The sequence below is a fragment of the Euprymna scolopes genome, chromosome 1 (assembly GCF_053919585.1).
Source record: "Euprymna scolopes isolate OS-2025 chromosome 1, ASM5391958v1, whole genome shotgun sequence".
In the NCBI taxonomy this organism is placed as follows: domain Eukaryota; kingdom Metazoa; phylum Mollusca; class Cephalopoda; order Sepiida; family Sepiolidae; genus Euprymna; species Euprymna scolopes.
The window spans coordinates 133723964-133740416 of NC_136482.1; the positions used below are offsets into that span (position 1 = coordinate 133723964).

Sequence of the window (16453 nt, forward strand, 5' to 3'; positions counted from 1 at the left end):
AATAAAGTTAGGAATAGATATAATAAAAGGTATTGATAAAAAACAATATGAATAAAGTTAGGAATAGATATAATAAAAGGTATTGATAAAAAACAATATGAATAAAGTTAGGAATAGATATAATAAAAGGTATTGATAAAAAAAATATGAATAAAGTTAGGAATAGATAGAGTAAAAGATATAATTAAAAACAATATGAATAAAGTAAGGAATAGATAGAGTAAAAGGTATTGATAAAAAACAATATGAATAAAGTAAGGAATAGATAGAGTAAAAGGTATTGATAAAAAACAATATGAATAAAGTAAGGAATAGATAGAGTAAAAGGTATTGATAAAAAACAATATGAATAAAGTTAGGAATAGATAGAGTAAAAGGTATTGATAACAAACAATATAAATAAAGTTAGGAATAGATATAGTAAAAGATATTAATAAAAAACAATATGAATAAAGTTAGGAATAGATAGAGTAAAAGGTATTAATAAAAACAATATGAATAAAGTTAGGAATAGATAGAGTAAAAGATATTAATAAAAACAATATGAATAAAGTTAGGAATAGATAGAGTAAAAGATATTAATAAAAACAATATGAATAAAGTTAGGAATAGATATAATAAAAGGTATTGATAAAAAACAATATGAATAAAGTTAGGAATAGATATAGTAAAAGGTATTGATAACAAGCAATATGAATAAAGTTAGGAATAGATAGAGTAAAAGATATAATTAAAAACAATATGAATAAAGTAAGGAATAGATAGAGTAAAAGGTATTGATAAAAAACAATATGAATAAAGTTAGGAATAGATATAATAAAAGGTATTGATAAAAAACAATATGAATAAAGTTAGGAATAGATATAATAAAAGGTATTGATAAAAAAAATATGAATAAAGTTAGGAATAGATAGAGTAAAAGATATAATTAAAAACAATATGAATAAAGTAAGGAATAGATAGAGTAAAAGGTATTGATAAAAAACAATATGAATAAAGTAAGGAATAGATAGAGTAAAAGGTATTGATAAAAAACAATATGAATAAAGTTAGGAATAGATAGAGTAAAAGGTATTGATAAAAAAAATATGAATAAAGTTAGGAATAGATAGAGTAAAAGGTATTAATAAAAACAATATGAATAAAGTTAGGAATAGATAGAGTAAAAGGTATTGATAAAAAACAATATGAATAAAGTTAGGAATAGATAGAGTAAAAGGTATTGATAACAAGCAATATGAATAAAGTAAGGAATAGATAGAGTAAAAGATATAATTAAAAACAATATGAATAAAGTAAGGAATAGATAGAGTAAAAGATATAATTAAAAACAATATGAATAAAGTTAGGAATAGATAGAGTAAAAGATATTAATAAAAACAATATGAATAAAGTTAGGAATAGATAGAGTAAAAGATATTAATAAAAACAATATGAATAAAGTAAGGAATAGATAGAGTAAAAGGTATTGATAAAACAATATGAATAAAGTAAGGAATAGATAGAGTAAAAGATATTAATAAAAACAATATGAATAAAGTTAGGAATAGATGTAGTAAAAGATATTGATAAAAAACAATATGAATAAAGTTAAATCTTTTATGAAGAACTCAAAAACATTTAACTTTTTATAAAATTTATGAAAAAATAAAAACGAAAAAATTTTATATTTAATAATACAGAAAAATGTCTTATTAATTTGCAATAATGTATTAAATATATTTTTTTCATCATCGTCCATTTTAGAAGCTTGTGATTGATGACTTGAAGAAATTCACTTCCAAACTAACTTTTTAATGGAAATGACTATTTACTAATTTAAGTTGATTAAATTTTAAGGTTTATTTTTATGTTCTTTTAATGATATTGATAAAAGGAAACATAAAACAAATTTACTGAGAAATAATATTACAGTGTTTGATGTCAGATGTTAATTTTTATTCACCCAAACTGTATATTTTAAGGTGTGAAATAAAGTATATAATCAAAAGAATGGCAAATGTGACACAATAAGAGGTCAGTCAGCTTTATTTGAAAAACATTAAAAAAGTCTAGTGTCCACACCTGTCTTTGACAAATTGACAGGTGTTGGCATTTGTTGCCTTAAAAACCTTCAACGGTTAAAAGTGAGCCAACGTCAACTTGCTGATAAGTTGCATGTTGATATAATAATGAATAAAGACAGGAAAATGGAGGTAATTTTTTTTGAGTGACAGATTTTTCTGAAATGCAAGAATGTACACTGAATAAATAGATTTTTAGAAGTTTATGCCAACACTTGGTAGTGCTGGTACTCCTGCATATTTATATCTGTATTCATAGTACAAGCATGTACTAATGAGAGCAAAGTTGAAGACAATATATAATTTATGAGACATGTATTATAAGTGTGTGTGTGTGTGTGTACATAGAGAAGGATGTGTATGTACAGAATGGTATGTGCATAGGTGTATATATGTATAATAAATATGTGTGTAGGTGTATATATATGTATAATTTAATACATAGGTAGGTGTATATGTATATATTATAATAAATATGTGTGTAGGTGTGTGTGTGTGTGTGTGTGTGTATATATATATATATATATAATATGTGCGTAGATGTACATGTATATATGTATAATAAATATGTGCGTAGATGTATATTTTGTTTGGTGTCGAGGCCAGCTGGAAGAAGAGAACGAATTTTGTCCATACAGTGCTTTTTATATCCCCTGATACTGCACGGCATTTCAAAAGGACAAATAATTCGGAACTGAAAATGCCTTGTGGTGTGAGGCTGTGCAATTGTGTTTGTGAAAGGGAAGTTAAAAGATATGGGATTTGTTCATAACTTAATATAATGAACTTAATGTTAGTTAATAATATAATAAAGTATATATTTTTAAAAGACAAAAATGTCTTGATTTTATGTACAGCCATTTTTTTTCCACCTCGTGGACTCACAGCCTGCCAAACACAATACAATTGATTAAAACAACCCTTTTTCAGACAAAAATATAGAAATACAGATCAATCATTAAAATTCCAAAACAACAATGTTAATACAAAAGTTTTGAAGATCTTTAGATGCAACATGGCCACAAAGCTATTGCAGAACAACTAGTTAATTATTGCACTGGATTATATTCAGTGACTCATAATCAGATCATACAGAGAGGATTTTTTTAAATAATTTTTTTAAAAAGCAGGAAATTTTTGTCATAGCTAGAACAGTCACCATTTCAGATAAAAATGGAAAGTAAAAAAATAAAAAAGAAGTTTATGAGATTAAATTTAATTATATATTCTACCTTATTTTACCACTGTTCTTCCTAAGCATATGTTGAATGATATCATCTTTTGGAGTTCCTGTTGCTAACCAATGAACAACTAATGCACTAAAATCAGGAGACATCTTTACCTATAAACAAAACAAAAACACAGTTTATCATTAAATCAATTAACAAATAATTTCCTGCTGGAATCAATTAGCAGATCCAGAATCATTGATTGATATATATATATATGTATATATATATATATATATATATATATATATATAGAGAGAGAGAGAGAGAGCGCTATCTTATATATTAAGTTGTTGGATAAGTAAGGTCAAGCATACCCAAACATGACAATCCAAAATGAAGAATTAAAATAAAAAGACTTGAACGAAATGGGCAGTTGTTTGTTTGAACGAACACGAGTGACTGAACTCCAGCGCGTGCTGTCAGTCAACACTGAAACCAACCCAACCCATCTATTTTGCTGCCAACACATACAACAATAATACTGATTTATATTTTCATAAATCAAGGAGTTGTCATTTTTCTGAGTAGAGCAATAATATAATGTAGTTATTTAATCAAATTTTCCAAGTCAGACCTATATAGCAATGTACTATACAAACCAATGCATAATTCTAACTAGACAATAATGTTTGAAAATTATCATTTAGCTAAAAAAAAAAAAAAAAATGTAATTGCTTTTATTGTTTACATATTGCACCCAGCTATATAATACTTTCAGTAGTATACACTATGAGAAATTCATCCTTTCCTACAAATCGTATGGTATCTCCACTCACTGGCTGCATACATATTCATATCTCTTAAATTTACACTCAGACTACATTTTCAAAATTTAATTAAAAAATGCTGAGTGCATTTCTTGCATACAACAGTATAAAAATAGTGAGTTTTTCTCCCAGGTAGAACATCATGTAAACACATCTGCTCTATTTAAAGTATTCAGCACTTTTGCCATAAGATATACCACTTACCAAATTAATATTTTTATTAATGTTATGACTCCTAGTACATTTTCTTGCATACAACAGTATAACAAGAGAACTGAAGTTTTTTATCCTCCATAATGCAATGTTCAAATACACTTTCTCTATGTAGTATATTGAGCCCTTTTCGATTAACATATACCACTTTTCAATTGTAAAATTGTATTATTATTATTATTATTGACTTTGGATAACACCCGGTACTTTCACAAACAAAATACAGTGGTGTTATTGCTCCCAAGCAACGTGGTGTATTCAGCACTTTAGAACATATCGCTTACCAAAAGTAATATTGTATTTGTAGTACTTACCAACACAACAAACGCCCTTGTGTTTGTGCCTTGTATAGGCATGCGCGACAACAAAACTTGGGTTTTTATAAGCGGAAGTCTCGAGGTTGTCAGGAATCTACAGGCGCATGCGCAAGAGAAGGGATTGAGATAATGGTATAAAGGCAGGTCGAGTGAGAAGGTTGGGGTTGTTGTTGTCATTGGACGTTACAGTGACGCATGCGTTAGCAGGTGATTAAGAGGCGGTTTATTTTTGTGTGTCAAGTCGCGCACCTCGGTGAAGGTCATAAAAATCGTTCACCTCGGTGAAGGTGAAGGTCATAAGCTATTCCGGCTATTTCATTTTGTCTCTTTTCCTGGACAACTATGGCTGGGGCAAAGTTTGATTTAAAACTGATACCCGAATTCGACGGATCCACTTCTGTTGTCGACTGGGTCGAAAGGGTTGAGCTGACCTGCAACCTCTGTGAAGTAAAGGGGGTGCATACCGTGATTCCCCTAAGATTGGCTGGAGGCGCATATCAGCAACTGAGTGCTGTGGAGAAGGCTGATATTACGTGTATAAAAAATGCTTTATACAAGGCATTTGCCATGGATCCCTGTACGGCCTACGAAACATTTGCCACTAGGAAGCTCATGCCAGGAGAAACCGTGGACGTCTTCTTCGCGGAGCTGAAGAAACTTGCAGTTCTATTTGGCAATGGAGTGTCAGAGCAGACACTGGCGTATGCGTTTGTGGCCGGCCTTCCCACCCATGTTAAGCAACTGTTGAGAGCTTCCACCAGCATATCTGTAACGCCCATGGAACATTTGTTAGAACGCGCTCGAGCCATTATCAGAGATGAGGAGGACCTGAGGGAACCGGTTGTAATGATGGCGCAGGCAGCCAAGACTAATGCTGAAAAGAGTCCCAGTTTGAGACCCACGACCAATGGGAGATGTTTCTGCTGTGGCCAGCGAGGCCACATCGCAAGAAATTGTACTAACAAGGGGCGGGGGCGCCTGCGCTGTTTCCAATGTGGTAGCTATGGACATTTATCCCAAAATTGTGCGGGAAATGCATCAGGGGGCAGGACGTCAGCGCCGCCCTGTTCCCCGGACAAGATTTAATTGAGGCGCAACCGACAATAAATGTGTACGTGGACCAAGTGCTTTGTTCAGCTCTTCTCAACTCCGGGTGCTCACACACCATCATGAGTACCAAGTTGTGTCGAAACTGGACAAAGCAGAACATCAAAGTAACCACAATAGGTGGCAATACGCAAGCTTGCTGTGGAGCCGGAACTGTCAAAGTCCACACAGACTCTGGTGTGGCCGCAAACATTAATGTGCTGGTGATGCGAGGGGATTTGCTGGGATTCGATGTACTATTGGGATATGATGCTATTAAGGCACTGAGGGGAGTGGTTATCGGAAGAGATGGAACTGTGCGATTTTTGGAAACCCCAGTGTGTGCTGCAGTTCACATTGATCGGCCTGATTTTAAGGTGGACTACGACCCTCACCAAAAAGCATGGACTGCATCGTGGAAGTGGACAGAAGGAAGGGCGCCAACCGAACTCAAGAATAGCATTGCAGAGTACTCGATACCCGACGAGGCCCGTAATGATTACGAGAAGGAACTTGAGGCATGGATCCAGGATGGATGGCTGATCCCCTACCCCAACAAGCTGGGACCACCCAAAGGTCTGATTCCCTTAATGGCTGTAGTCCAGCATAACAAATCAAAAGTTCGTCCGGTGCTGGACTATCGTAAACTCAATAGATACATTGAGACGTACACTGCCGATGCTGACGTGTGCGCCAGCAAGCTGAGAGAATGGCGCCAGAAGGGCTCCAATGTGTCTATAGTAGACTTGCGGAAGGCTTATTTGCAGGTGCGAGTGGATGAGACATTGTGGCCGTTCCAGACAGTGTGGTTCCGGGGTCAGAGATACTGCCTTACTCGGCTTGGCTTTGGGCTGAATGTGGCACCGCAAATCATGAAGACCATCGTAAATGCAGTGTTGTCTCAGGAAAAGACTACTGAGGACGCAACATCGGCCTATATTGATGATGTGTATGTCAATGAAGACGTACAATCTGCGTCGCACGTCAGAGAAAAGTTAGCTCAATTCGGGTTGGAGTGCAAGGATCCCGAACGTCTGAGGGATGGAGCACGGGTATTAGGATTGGACGTTTGCGGGAAAGACGGTACCTTACGATGGAGGCGTGGCAGTGAGATTCCAACCGTCCCTGATGTTATTACGCGGCGGACTATTTTTTCCTTGTGTGGGAAACTTATTGGTCACTTACCAGCGTGTGGCTGGCTCCGAGCAGCTGTGGGCGTCATCAAACGCAGGGCAAGTTTAGTAACTACAGGTTGGGATGATGTATCTGATGATGCTCTTCTAACTCTGATGACGACAGAAACTCTAGAGAGAGTTTACAAGGAGGATCCTGCCCGTGGAGAATGGTGTGTTGATGGGGACACTGTGAATGTGTGGGTTGACGCTAGTTCTTTGGCATTGGGAGTGTTATTGGAGCAACGTGGAAATGTAATTGAAGACGCATGCTGGCTGTGACCCGTGAATGATGCTCAACACATCAACCTGGCGGAACTGGATGCTGTTGTGAAGGGTTTAAATCTGGCACTGCAATGGCAGTCGAAGAAGTTACACTTGTACACGGATTCTCTCTGCGTCTACCACTGGGTGTCCGACACTCTCTCGGGACGAACAAGAGTCCGTACTAAGGCAGCCAGTGAGATGTTAATCCGGCGGAGGCTAAACACCCTGAAGAGTCTGGTATCAGAATATGACCTGTCGGTGAGTGTAACGCTCGTGGCATCACACTGTAATCGTGCAGACCAACTAACCCGTGTGCCTCACAAATGGTATGAAGCTGTGAAGACAGGCGTGGAGTTCACTGCTCGATCTTGCGCAGTTGGCGCGATTAGCTCATGCCAAATACAAAGAATTCATGTGCAGAGTGGACATCCAGGTATCAAAAGAACGTTGTATTTTGCGAGGCGTGTAGACCCGGCAGTGACAAGGGTGGATGTCAGGCAGATCATCAGGCACTGTGAGGCATGCCAGTCTATCGATCCTGCACCTGAGCAATGGCAAAAGGGGCGATTGGAAGTTGAGCATGTGTGGCAACGATTAGCGATGGATATTACCCATTACAGTGGTAAGCCCTTTCTAACCCTTATCGACTGTGGACCCACTCGTTTTGCAGTGTGGCGGCAAATGACCAGGCAGGACTCAGCGAATGTTGTCCGCCAACTGTCATCTATCTTTTCTGAGCGAGGTGCGCCGGAAGAGATATTGACGGACAACGATGCTGCTTTTTGTAGCCACCAAGTTCGGCAGTTGTTGAATGAGTGGGGTGTCCGACTACGACTGCGATGTGCCCATGTGCCATCAGGGAATGGCATTGCTGAGAGGAGCCATCGCAGCATCAAGAGAATTGCTGCCAGAAAACAATGCACATTACGGAGGCCACGTATTGGTATAATGTCACACCAAAGGATGGGAAGACACTAACAACAACACCGGCCAATGCCATACACAAATACTGTGTTAGGATAAAGGGCATTGACACTGTCCAACCAATCGACGAGGAGAGTCATAACAAATACAAGGTAGGGGATCCAGTTTGGGTTAGACCCTCTGGAAACCGGTGCACCACCAAGTTCAAGCGAGGACGAATATCTGGAGTGGTCAGCCAGCAGTCGGTCCTTGTTGATGGAACCCCACGCCATGTGCGCGATCTTCGCCCGGCTAGTGAAGTACATCCCACAACTACAGAGAGCGACGAATCATCTGCTGATGAGTGAGGTCACCGAGCAAGAGAGTGGTAGTTTTAGTTCGTCTGATCAGGCAGGATCAGAACCAGAACCAGAACCTCACACAGAACCAGAACCAGAACCTGAATCCGAGAGTGTAAATACCACCCTTCGCAGAAGCCAACGAACTAAGAGGCCACCCCCGGAGTGCACTCTATGTGATCATCAGATCAGGGGGGAGTGTAGTACTTACCAACACAACAAACGCCCTCGAGTTTGTGCCTTGTGTAGGCATGCGCGACAACAAAACTTGGGTTTTTATAAGCGGAAGTCTCGAGGTTGTCAGGAATCTACAGGCGCATGCGCAAGAGAAGGGATTGAGATAGTGGTATAAAGGCAGGTCGAGTGAGAAGGTTGGGGTTGTTGTTGTCATTGGATGTTACAGTGACGCATGCGTTAGCAGGTGATTAAGAGGCGGTTTATTTTTGTGTGTCAAGTCGCGCACTTCGGTGAAGGTCATAAAAATCATTCACCTCGGTGAAGGTGAAGGTCATAGTATTAGTAATATTATTTTTCCTGGACAATGCCAATAACCTATTGTTATACTAGTTTATACAGGAAAATACACTAAATTTCTTTCTCCCAAACAATGCATCATTTAAACACACAAGCTCTTTCTGGGATATTTGGCACTTTTAGATTAACATATATCATTCAAATGAATGTAAAAAAATAAAAACAAATAAATAAAAAATGATTGAATTAAAAAATGAATGCAGAAATGATTTTAAAAAGCGTGTATCTTATGTAGTTTCTGATTTTTATAATAAGACTCATACATACACAGAATTATCACTTATACAACTTACAAAATGTAGTACTGTATTATTACTATTATGGCTTCCGGTCAACACTGAATACTACTTCTTGTATACAATAGTATAAAAAGAAGCCCCCTCTCCTCTCACGATAATTTCAAGAGAAATGATGTTAATAATCACAATATTCAAAGGAGATTTGATATATATACATATATCACCTACCAAATGTAATACTGTAATATTACAATTATTGCTGGTGGACAACCAGGATTGCGGAGTTTGATGGTGAAAGTCCGACTCCTTGAATTGCTAGAATGCAGACTCCGACTCCTGACTCCTTGACCCCTATGTGGAAATCTATTCTGCAGATCCTCCCACACCTATTCAGCATTTTATAATTACTTTTCATGTATATCATTTTTTATGTTTAATATTCACTTGTATGATAAATATACTCACATATACACTATACCAGATTTATTTATTTAATGTTAACTCCAAACAAGGCATATCATCACTTGGATGGGACCATGTCTAGGAAAGATTAGCAAGATGTCTGTTTATGTTACATTTAAACTTCTGCATATCAGTACGACCAGGAAAGCAGGTAGCAGGAAGGGAATTCCAAAGTCTAGCTGTTCAAGGGAAGAGACTATTAGAATAGAAAGCTTTTTAGCATCTAAGAACCTCAACAGTGAAAGGGTGAGATCTTATTGCTGAACGGGATTGTCGGAGATATGTACGGGGTACAAGTGCAACGAGTTCATCAGAACACGTTCCATTAAAACATGCACAGAGATGCAACATTGTGACACTGGGACAAGAGCTGGAGCTTAGTTGATAAAGTCGAACCGATTAGATTGACAACTCTTTTTTGGAACCCATCCAAGTTGGAGAGACTAGTGGTAGATACACCAGCCCAGATGTGGCAGCAATACTCCATGCAGAAGTGAATGGTGGCCTTGGGATACTCTCAGGTGTGAGTAGTCTTCTAGTTCAATAGAGGGAACCCACCATCTTTGCAGCAGTCTTTGCAATGTCCTCTATGTATTTGTTCCAGTTCATATTGCCCACAAAGTAAAATATGGTAAAATAGTCTCAAAAAAGGAGTTTGAAGGTAGAAATCACAGGTAGGATGTTATTTTTCATCGATATAGGCGGTTCCAGAGGCATCTTATAATTGTTAAAGGAGAGCAGCTTAGTTTTCCTAGCATTAAATATTACCATCCATTTGCGTCTCCATTCAACTATGGTCTGAAGGTCATTTTTTAATGATTCTGCCATTGTCTTAAATTTATGTACATCTTTTCTTCCCTAATGCATGTTATAGAGCATTGTATTATCAGCAAATATACCCATCTCGGACACAATATTATCAGGGAGATCATTTTTGAATATCAGGAATAATAATGTTTCCAAGGATCGACCTCTGAGACACTCCCGCATTAATATTATGCTGCTTGGATGTATGTCCATCAATGACAACCTGTATGATTCTATTGTGTGAGATGGATCTAATTATATTTAGTATCCGTCCAGTTATAATGTACGATTTAATTTTCATTAGCAGCCCGTTGTGCCAGACTTTGTCTAAGGCCTTGGATGTATCAAGAGCTACAGCTGTGGCTCCACCAGCTTTATCCAGTACATGGTAAATGCATTCACAGATGAATCTTAAAATATATGCAGTATAACGACATTGCCTGAATCCATGTTTGTCAGAGAAGATTTGCTTTTGCGAGGTGGTGAACTAGTGCTTGATTATTAAGGTCTCAAAGATTTTAGTGAAAGGGGGGAAGAGATTAATGGGGTAATAATTGAGAGGGTCTGCTGTTCTTTCATCAGAATTCCTGTATATTGATACCACAGAGGCCATCTTCCAGCTATTAGGGAAGCAAGATTCAACAAGGCATTTATTGTAGAGCTTGGAAAGTATGGTGGCTAGCTCAGTTAAACATTTCTTAATTAGTATAGCAGAGATGAGATCAGGCCCACATGCCTTTGAGGTGTCTAAGTTTTTTATGATATCGCAGACATGAGAAGGGGTGATTTTTACATCATCTAATGTGGCTTTAGTTCACATAGGGAAATTTGAGAGGGAGTTGTTTGTTGGCTCTAAGGTGGAGTTAGAGACCTTCTTCGTTACTGTGCATGCAACCTTCTGGTTGTTGCTCAGTGGAGGAATTACTGATTGTTCTTTATTCACTACACTAGTATAGATTTTTCCGAAATAGCGAGTTCCTATCTTTGGTGATTCTATCCATTCCCTGATTATTTCAGCATACTTTCTTCTGACTGTCACTATTTCTTTCTTACAATGATTTCTAGCATCTACGAATTTTGCCTGTTTGTATTTGATTTATGACGTACAAACTGGCGGAATACATGCTGTCTTTGCGCCATAGCAGCTGCACAATCTGTAGTGAATCATGGGGGTGAGTGGGGCTTGCTATAATACTTCCATCTGGGAACATGTGCTTCAATTCTCGCTTGCACCATTCAGTTTTCTCATTGGCACTCTGTTCAGCAGGAAGAGAGAAGATATCGGTCCATGGGGCATTTCAGATGTGTTCTCTAATGGTTTCCCAGTAAGCCCTGTTGTAATACCTTGTGGTTTTAAGCAATGATTCCTCACCTTGAGGTTGGGATTTAAATGTGATGTCAACTGATACCACTAGGTGGTCTGCATTTCCAAGTGGACAGTGGCATTATTCACACAATCTTCAAGTACTGTGGTGAGGAATAGGTCTAGAAGTGAAGCCTGATGAGGTTCACGATCTGGTAGGTCAGTTGGAAACATTACTATCTATGTGAGGGAATGGGTTATGTGGGGGAATAGCTAAAGAGAAGCTATAAGTGGAGCGTCCAGCTGCATCTGTGTAAACCAAGCCAATTTTTATGGTGGACATTAAAGTCACCAAACTCACATATTTTGGCGTTACTATCCAAGGAGAGTGCTGCATCTATACTATCAGAGACATGGTCAATTAGGGTACAATCCTGACTTGAGGAAAAACAGCAGAGAAAATATAAGTAACGAACGCAGTGATAAAATGTTAGTCGAAAGCACATAAAAGCTCATCCGATTCAAGATTTTTCTCTCTAGTTTAAGGGAGGGTGCTATGAATATAGACTCTAAGCACGTGTATACATCCTTACAGCAAAAAGGGAGGTATCCTGTAATGTTAAAGTAGTTGGAAGGGATTAAAGAGTGTAAGTTTGTTTCACTTAATGCTAAGATATCCGGGGAGTTTACTAAAAGGTAAGACTCTACATCATCTATATTACCTCTAAGCCCACAGATATTTGTGAAAGCGAGCCTCAAGGCGGAGGCGAATTGGTTTTGTTTGGTTGGTTGTCTGATTTTATCGTGATAGTTGTTTGGGTTGTCATTTAATTGTTTTTGTTTAATGTTAGGTTAGGGGAAGAGTGTTGAGCAAAGTAGGCCTGTTTTGACGCCAAATATGCACACATAGTGGTCTATTTATTAGCCGAGTCCAGTCTAAAATGTGTGGTCTCATGAAAACCAACCAGATATAGCAGCAGGGTCCCTTTCCATGCATGACATGGCACTACAACTATCCTGATATTATACATCTGATGATAGAGCAGCCAGTCTAAGCGTTACCAAAGAATTAGGACTCCTGTACTGTCAGTTGGAAACAGCAGCAAGACAAACTGTCAATCAGTTACTCTCAACCTCTCAGAAAAGACTGGCCCAAACAAGTCTAGTGAGCACAAGTGGTATGTAAGCAAATTTTCTCAGTTTCTGAGAGAAAGAGAGAAATTTAAAATAGGGAATAGGAAAATGGAGTTCAATGTCCTAGTCAGGAAATAAGGCCAAGCACAAAGTGGCTCTGGTGAGTCCCTGGTTTTGTACCTCTGGCCTGGCTAATAGGCAAAGAAGAAATGTGAAAGCCGGCGATAGGAAGAGTCTATCTACTCCCTAAGCAAGTTACGTTTGCAAGCCAGGAATTTGTTTGAGTCACCAGCTCCAGGAAGGTTGTCAATCATGACTGAGGAGGCCTCTCTCTCAGTTTTATCATCAGAGTTTTCTTTCTCTTAGATGAATGATCTGACAAGATCTACGGGTCTATCACACCGAGAGGGTTAACCATGAGCCTGATTTCTATTCCAGGTATTTCTGCGCCCCCACATGGATGAAAATATTGGGTATCTTACTTTAAAGTTTTTCTCTATTCTTCATAAATAAGCGCAGGATTGGAGATAGATTCCTCTCAAACATTTACAAGAAATTTTATCTTTCAAGTACTGTGAGAAAACCAATCTGCTCTAGCAACTAATTTATTTTAAAATAAATGAATGGGATATTAATAATTATTTGAATATGTAAGAAAATATAAAGCAAGAAAACAAAAGAAATGGTGGGACTAGATTTACATAAAGAGGTTCCACACAACACAAATATATAGATGCACTTAATTTGGTGTTCTTTGAGTGACCCATGTTGGTCTAGCTAAAAGACCAGTGTCTCCACGTGGAATGAATTTAGGTGCAAAGATTAGTGTTTATTTGAGAGCAGTAAGAGGGCGGGAGGATCTGAAATGTGTGCTTTGATTTTAATACTTCCTTCATTTATTTAATTGAAACGATATAATTTTCGCTTTCTATATTAATAATTTAAAACATACAAACTCATTTACCAAAAGTGATGAATGCTAGAAAAAAAGATGCATATTTCTATTTTTCTATTGTGTATATACATATATTGCTAACTATTACTAATATATTACGAACAAATGACATGCAAGAAAAATCTAGGAAAATAGTTTCAAGATAGCATGGAATATAGCAATGGAATAAAATAATACAATAAAATAAATAAATTTTTTAGTAATATCTATTTTAAGTCAGATTAAGGGATGGTTAAAATTTTAAATAGATTTAAAGCTTTTTTTAAATGCAAGTCCATTTTACAAAATTTCATTATCATATTTTATTGTATAACATGGGGAGTAGACTCGCCAGTTAAAATCAATTAAGATAAGTATGGGAGTTTGGAAATATGGTTTAAAATACACTATACATACATCTAAAAACACAAACTAAGTTTATAGAATGAGTTAAAATAACAAAGGGATAAAAAAATTACAATTAAATTTTATTATGCTTTCAGTTTAAAAGGGGCTACAATATTTCAGGATAGGGAAACCTCTTTAGGCCATAACATTTTGAAGCTAAATGCTTCTCTTCAGAAGAGGGGAGTAAAGACATATTATAGAGAGAAGAAATTTTAAAAAGATACTATTGCCTTTATGAAAAGAGAATCAAAGGAAGAACATGAAGCTGTACAAAGACTAAAGCCGATTCTAGGACTGCCATCAATCACTGTAAAAGAGTAATAAAGAATGTGAGAGAGTTGTATGCTCAGTACCTTAAGTCCAAAGTAGCTAAGCAGTGGCAAATAGCAAACATGATCCTGAACAGAAGCATGCGCTCTATTCCAACCATCATCAATGGACCTGAGGTAATCTTGTCAGCATGAGACAAAGCCAAACTCTTTGCCAAGAACTTTGCAACTAATTATACCCGATGCGACTAAGGCCATCAACCCTCTCATATTTCGTCTTTTATCAGAAAACTATGCGACAAATATCTGTATGTGATGTTGCCAAGCTAATCAAAAACCTTGATTCCAGTAAAACAACTGACCCTGATGGCATTTCAATTATAGTGCTGAAAAAGCTCCAACCAGAACTAGTTCCCATACTTACAAAGCTGTTTAAGCGTTGTCTTAAAGAGAATTGCTTCCCAACACCCTGGAAAACCTCATCAGTATTCCCTGTATTTAAGAATTCAGGTGATAGGTCATCTCCCTCTCAGTACAGACTAATAGGTTTCCTATGTGTCATGAGTAGGTTGCTGGAATCCATATTAAATAAAGAAGTTGTCAACCACCTCAGCAGAAATAACCTTCTTAGTGACATGCAATATGGTTTCTGTTCTGCTAGATCTGCAACAGATGTGCTAACGTTATATCTCATAGGATTAGTGAATCTCTCGACAAAGGCTTCCTTTCTAGGGTAATTGCTCTTGACGTATCAAAGACCTTTGATAGGATATGGTATAAAGGCCTACGTCACAAGATCTCCAGCTAAGGTATAGCTGAAAATGTTTTCTCAATTATTAAATCATTTCTCTCTGATAGGCTCATAAGAGTAGTGGTTGATGGGCAGAAATCAGAAGCTCACAGTATTAATGCTGGAGTTCCTTAGGGGCCCATCTTGGGCCCAACTCTCTTATTGATCTACATCAATGATCTTCCAAATCACATCCTAAGATCATTCGTTGACATTTATTCTGATAACATTACCATCTATGTCAACACATCAAAGGCCGTAAATGATCAAGTTCTCTCTGATTCTCTCTCATCTGACTTGGAGCATGTGGTGCAATGGGGAAAGAAGTGGCTGGTTTATTTTAAGGCATCTAAAACCAAGTTCCTATCTTTACATCATCAACGCTCTGATCTCCTATCTGGCATCAATTGAAATGAATGGCTCTCGTCTTGGGGAGGCTCCATGTTTTGACAAGCTTCTGGGCTGGAAAAATGGTGGGATCCGTCTAGTGCTCCAGTAGATATCTCACTGCTGGTGCAATTCTCTACCTAAGTAAGAGTCAGATACATCCACAGATGAAGTACTGTTGCCACATCTGGGCAGGAAGTGCTGGAAAACTCTTATGCTTCGACAAAGTTCAAAATAGACTTTGTAACCTGGTTTTCTCTTCCCTGCAACTTCTTTCCCACAAAAGAGACATTACAAGCCTGTGTTTACTCTATCACTATTTTCATGGCAGGTGCCTGTTTGAGCTCTAATCTATGGTCCCCCCTCGCCAGACTTTCATGAAAAACACTCGTCTAGCTGAAACCACTATCAATAATTTCCCCCACTCTGTTTCTGTGCCTAATCCTAAACGTAGATTCCATGAACAAAGCTTCTTTCTTAGAACTACATGCCTGTAGAACTCTCTTCCATTTGCCTGCTTTCCAGCTGACTACAATTTGTTCATATTCAAGTCCAACATAAACAAATTCTTGATGAGCCATTCCCTTAAGTAATTCAATTTACCAAATTTCCCCTACTAACGATTACTAGTATATTGTGCAATTGATTTCTGTACACTCATTAACCATTATCCTCGAATGACCTTTGGGCCTTGATAAGTGGTGACTCCTTTGTAAAAAAAAAAAAAAAAAAAAAAGCTCTAAAGGGCTATAGTGCCATGGGTTGCTTCTTATTGATTTATGCCTGTTATTTTTTTGAGTGGGGGAG

General features: G+C 37.3%; 1 protein-coding gene across 2 annotated transcripts in view; it reads right to left on the bottom strand.

The window, feature by feature from the left end:
- The window catches only part of LOC145270737 (uncharacterized), a 43375-nt gene that overhangs the window by 4506 nt on the left and 22416 nt on the right, over positions 1-16453 (bottom strand). For both annotated transcript variants that reach the window (XM_080126413.1, XM_080126370.1), the window contains one exon: positions 3296-3405. In XM_080126413.1, the coding sequence (XP_079982539.1) occupies positions 3296-3405 (110 nt within the window). The remainder of the gene's footprint in view (positions 1-3295; positions 3406-16453) is intronic.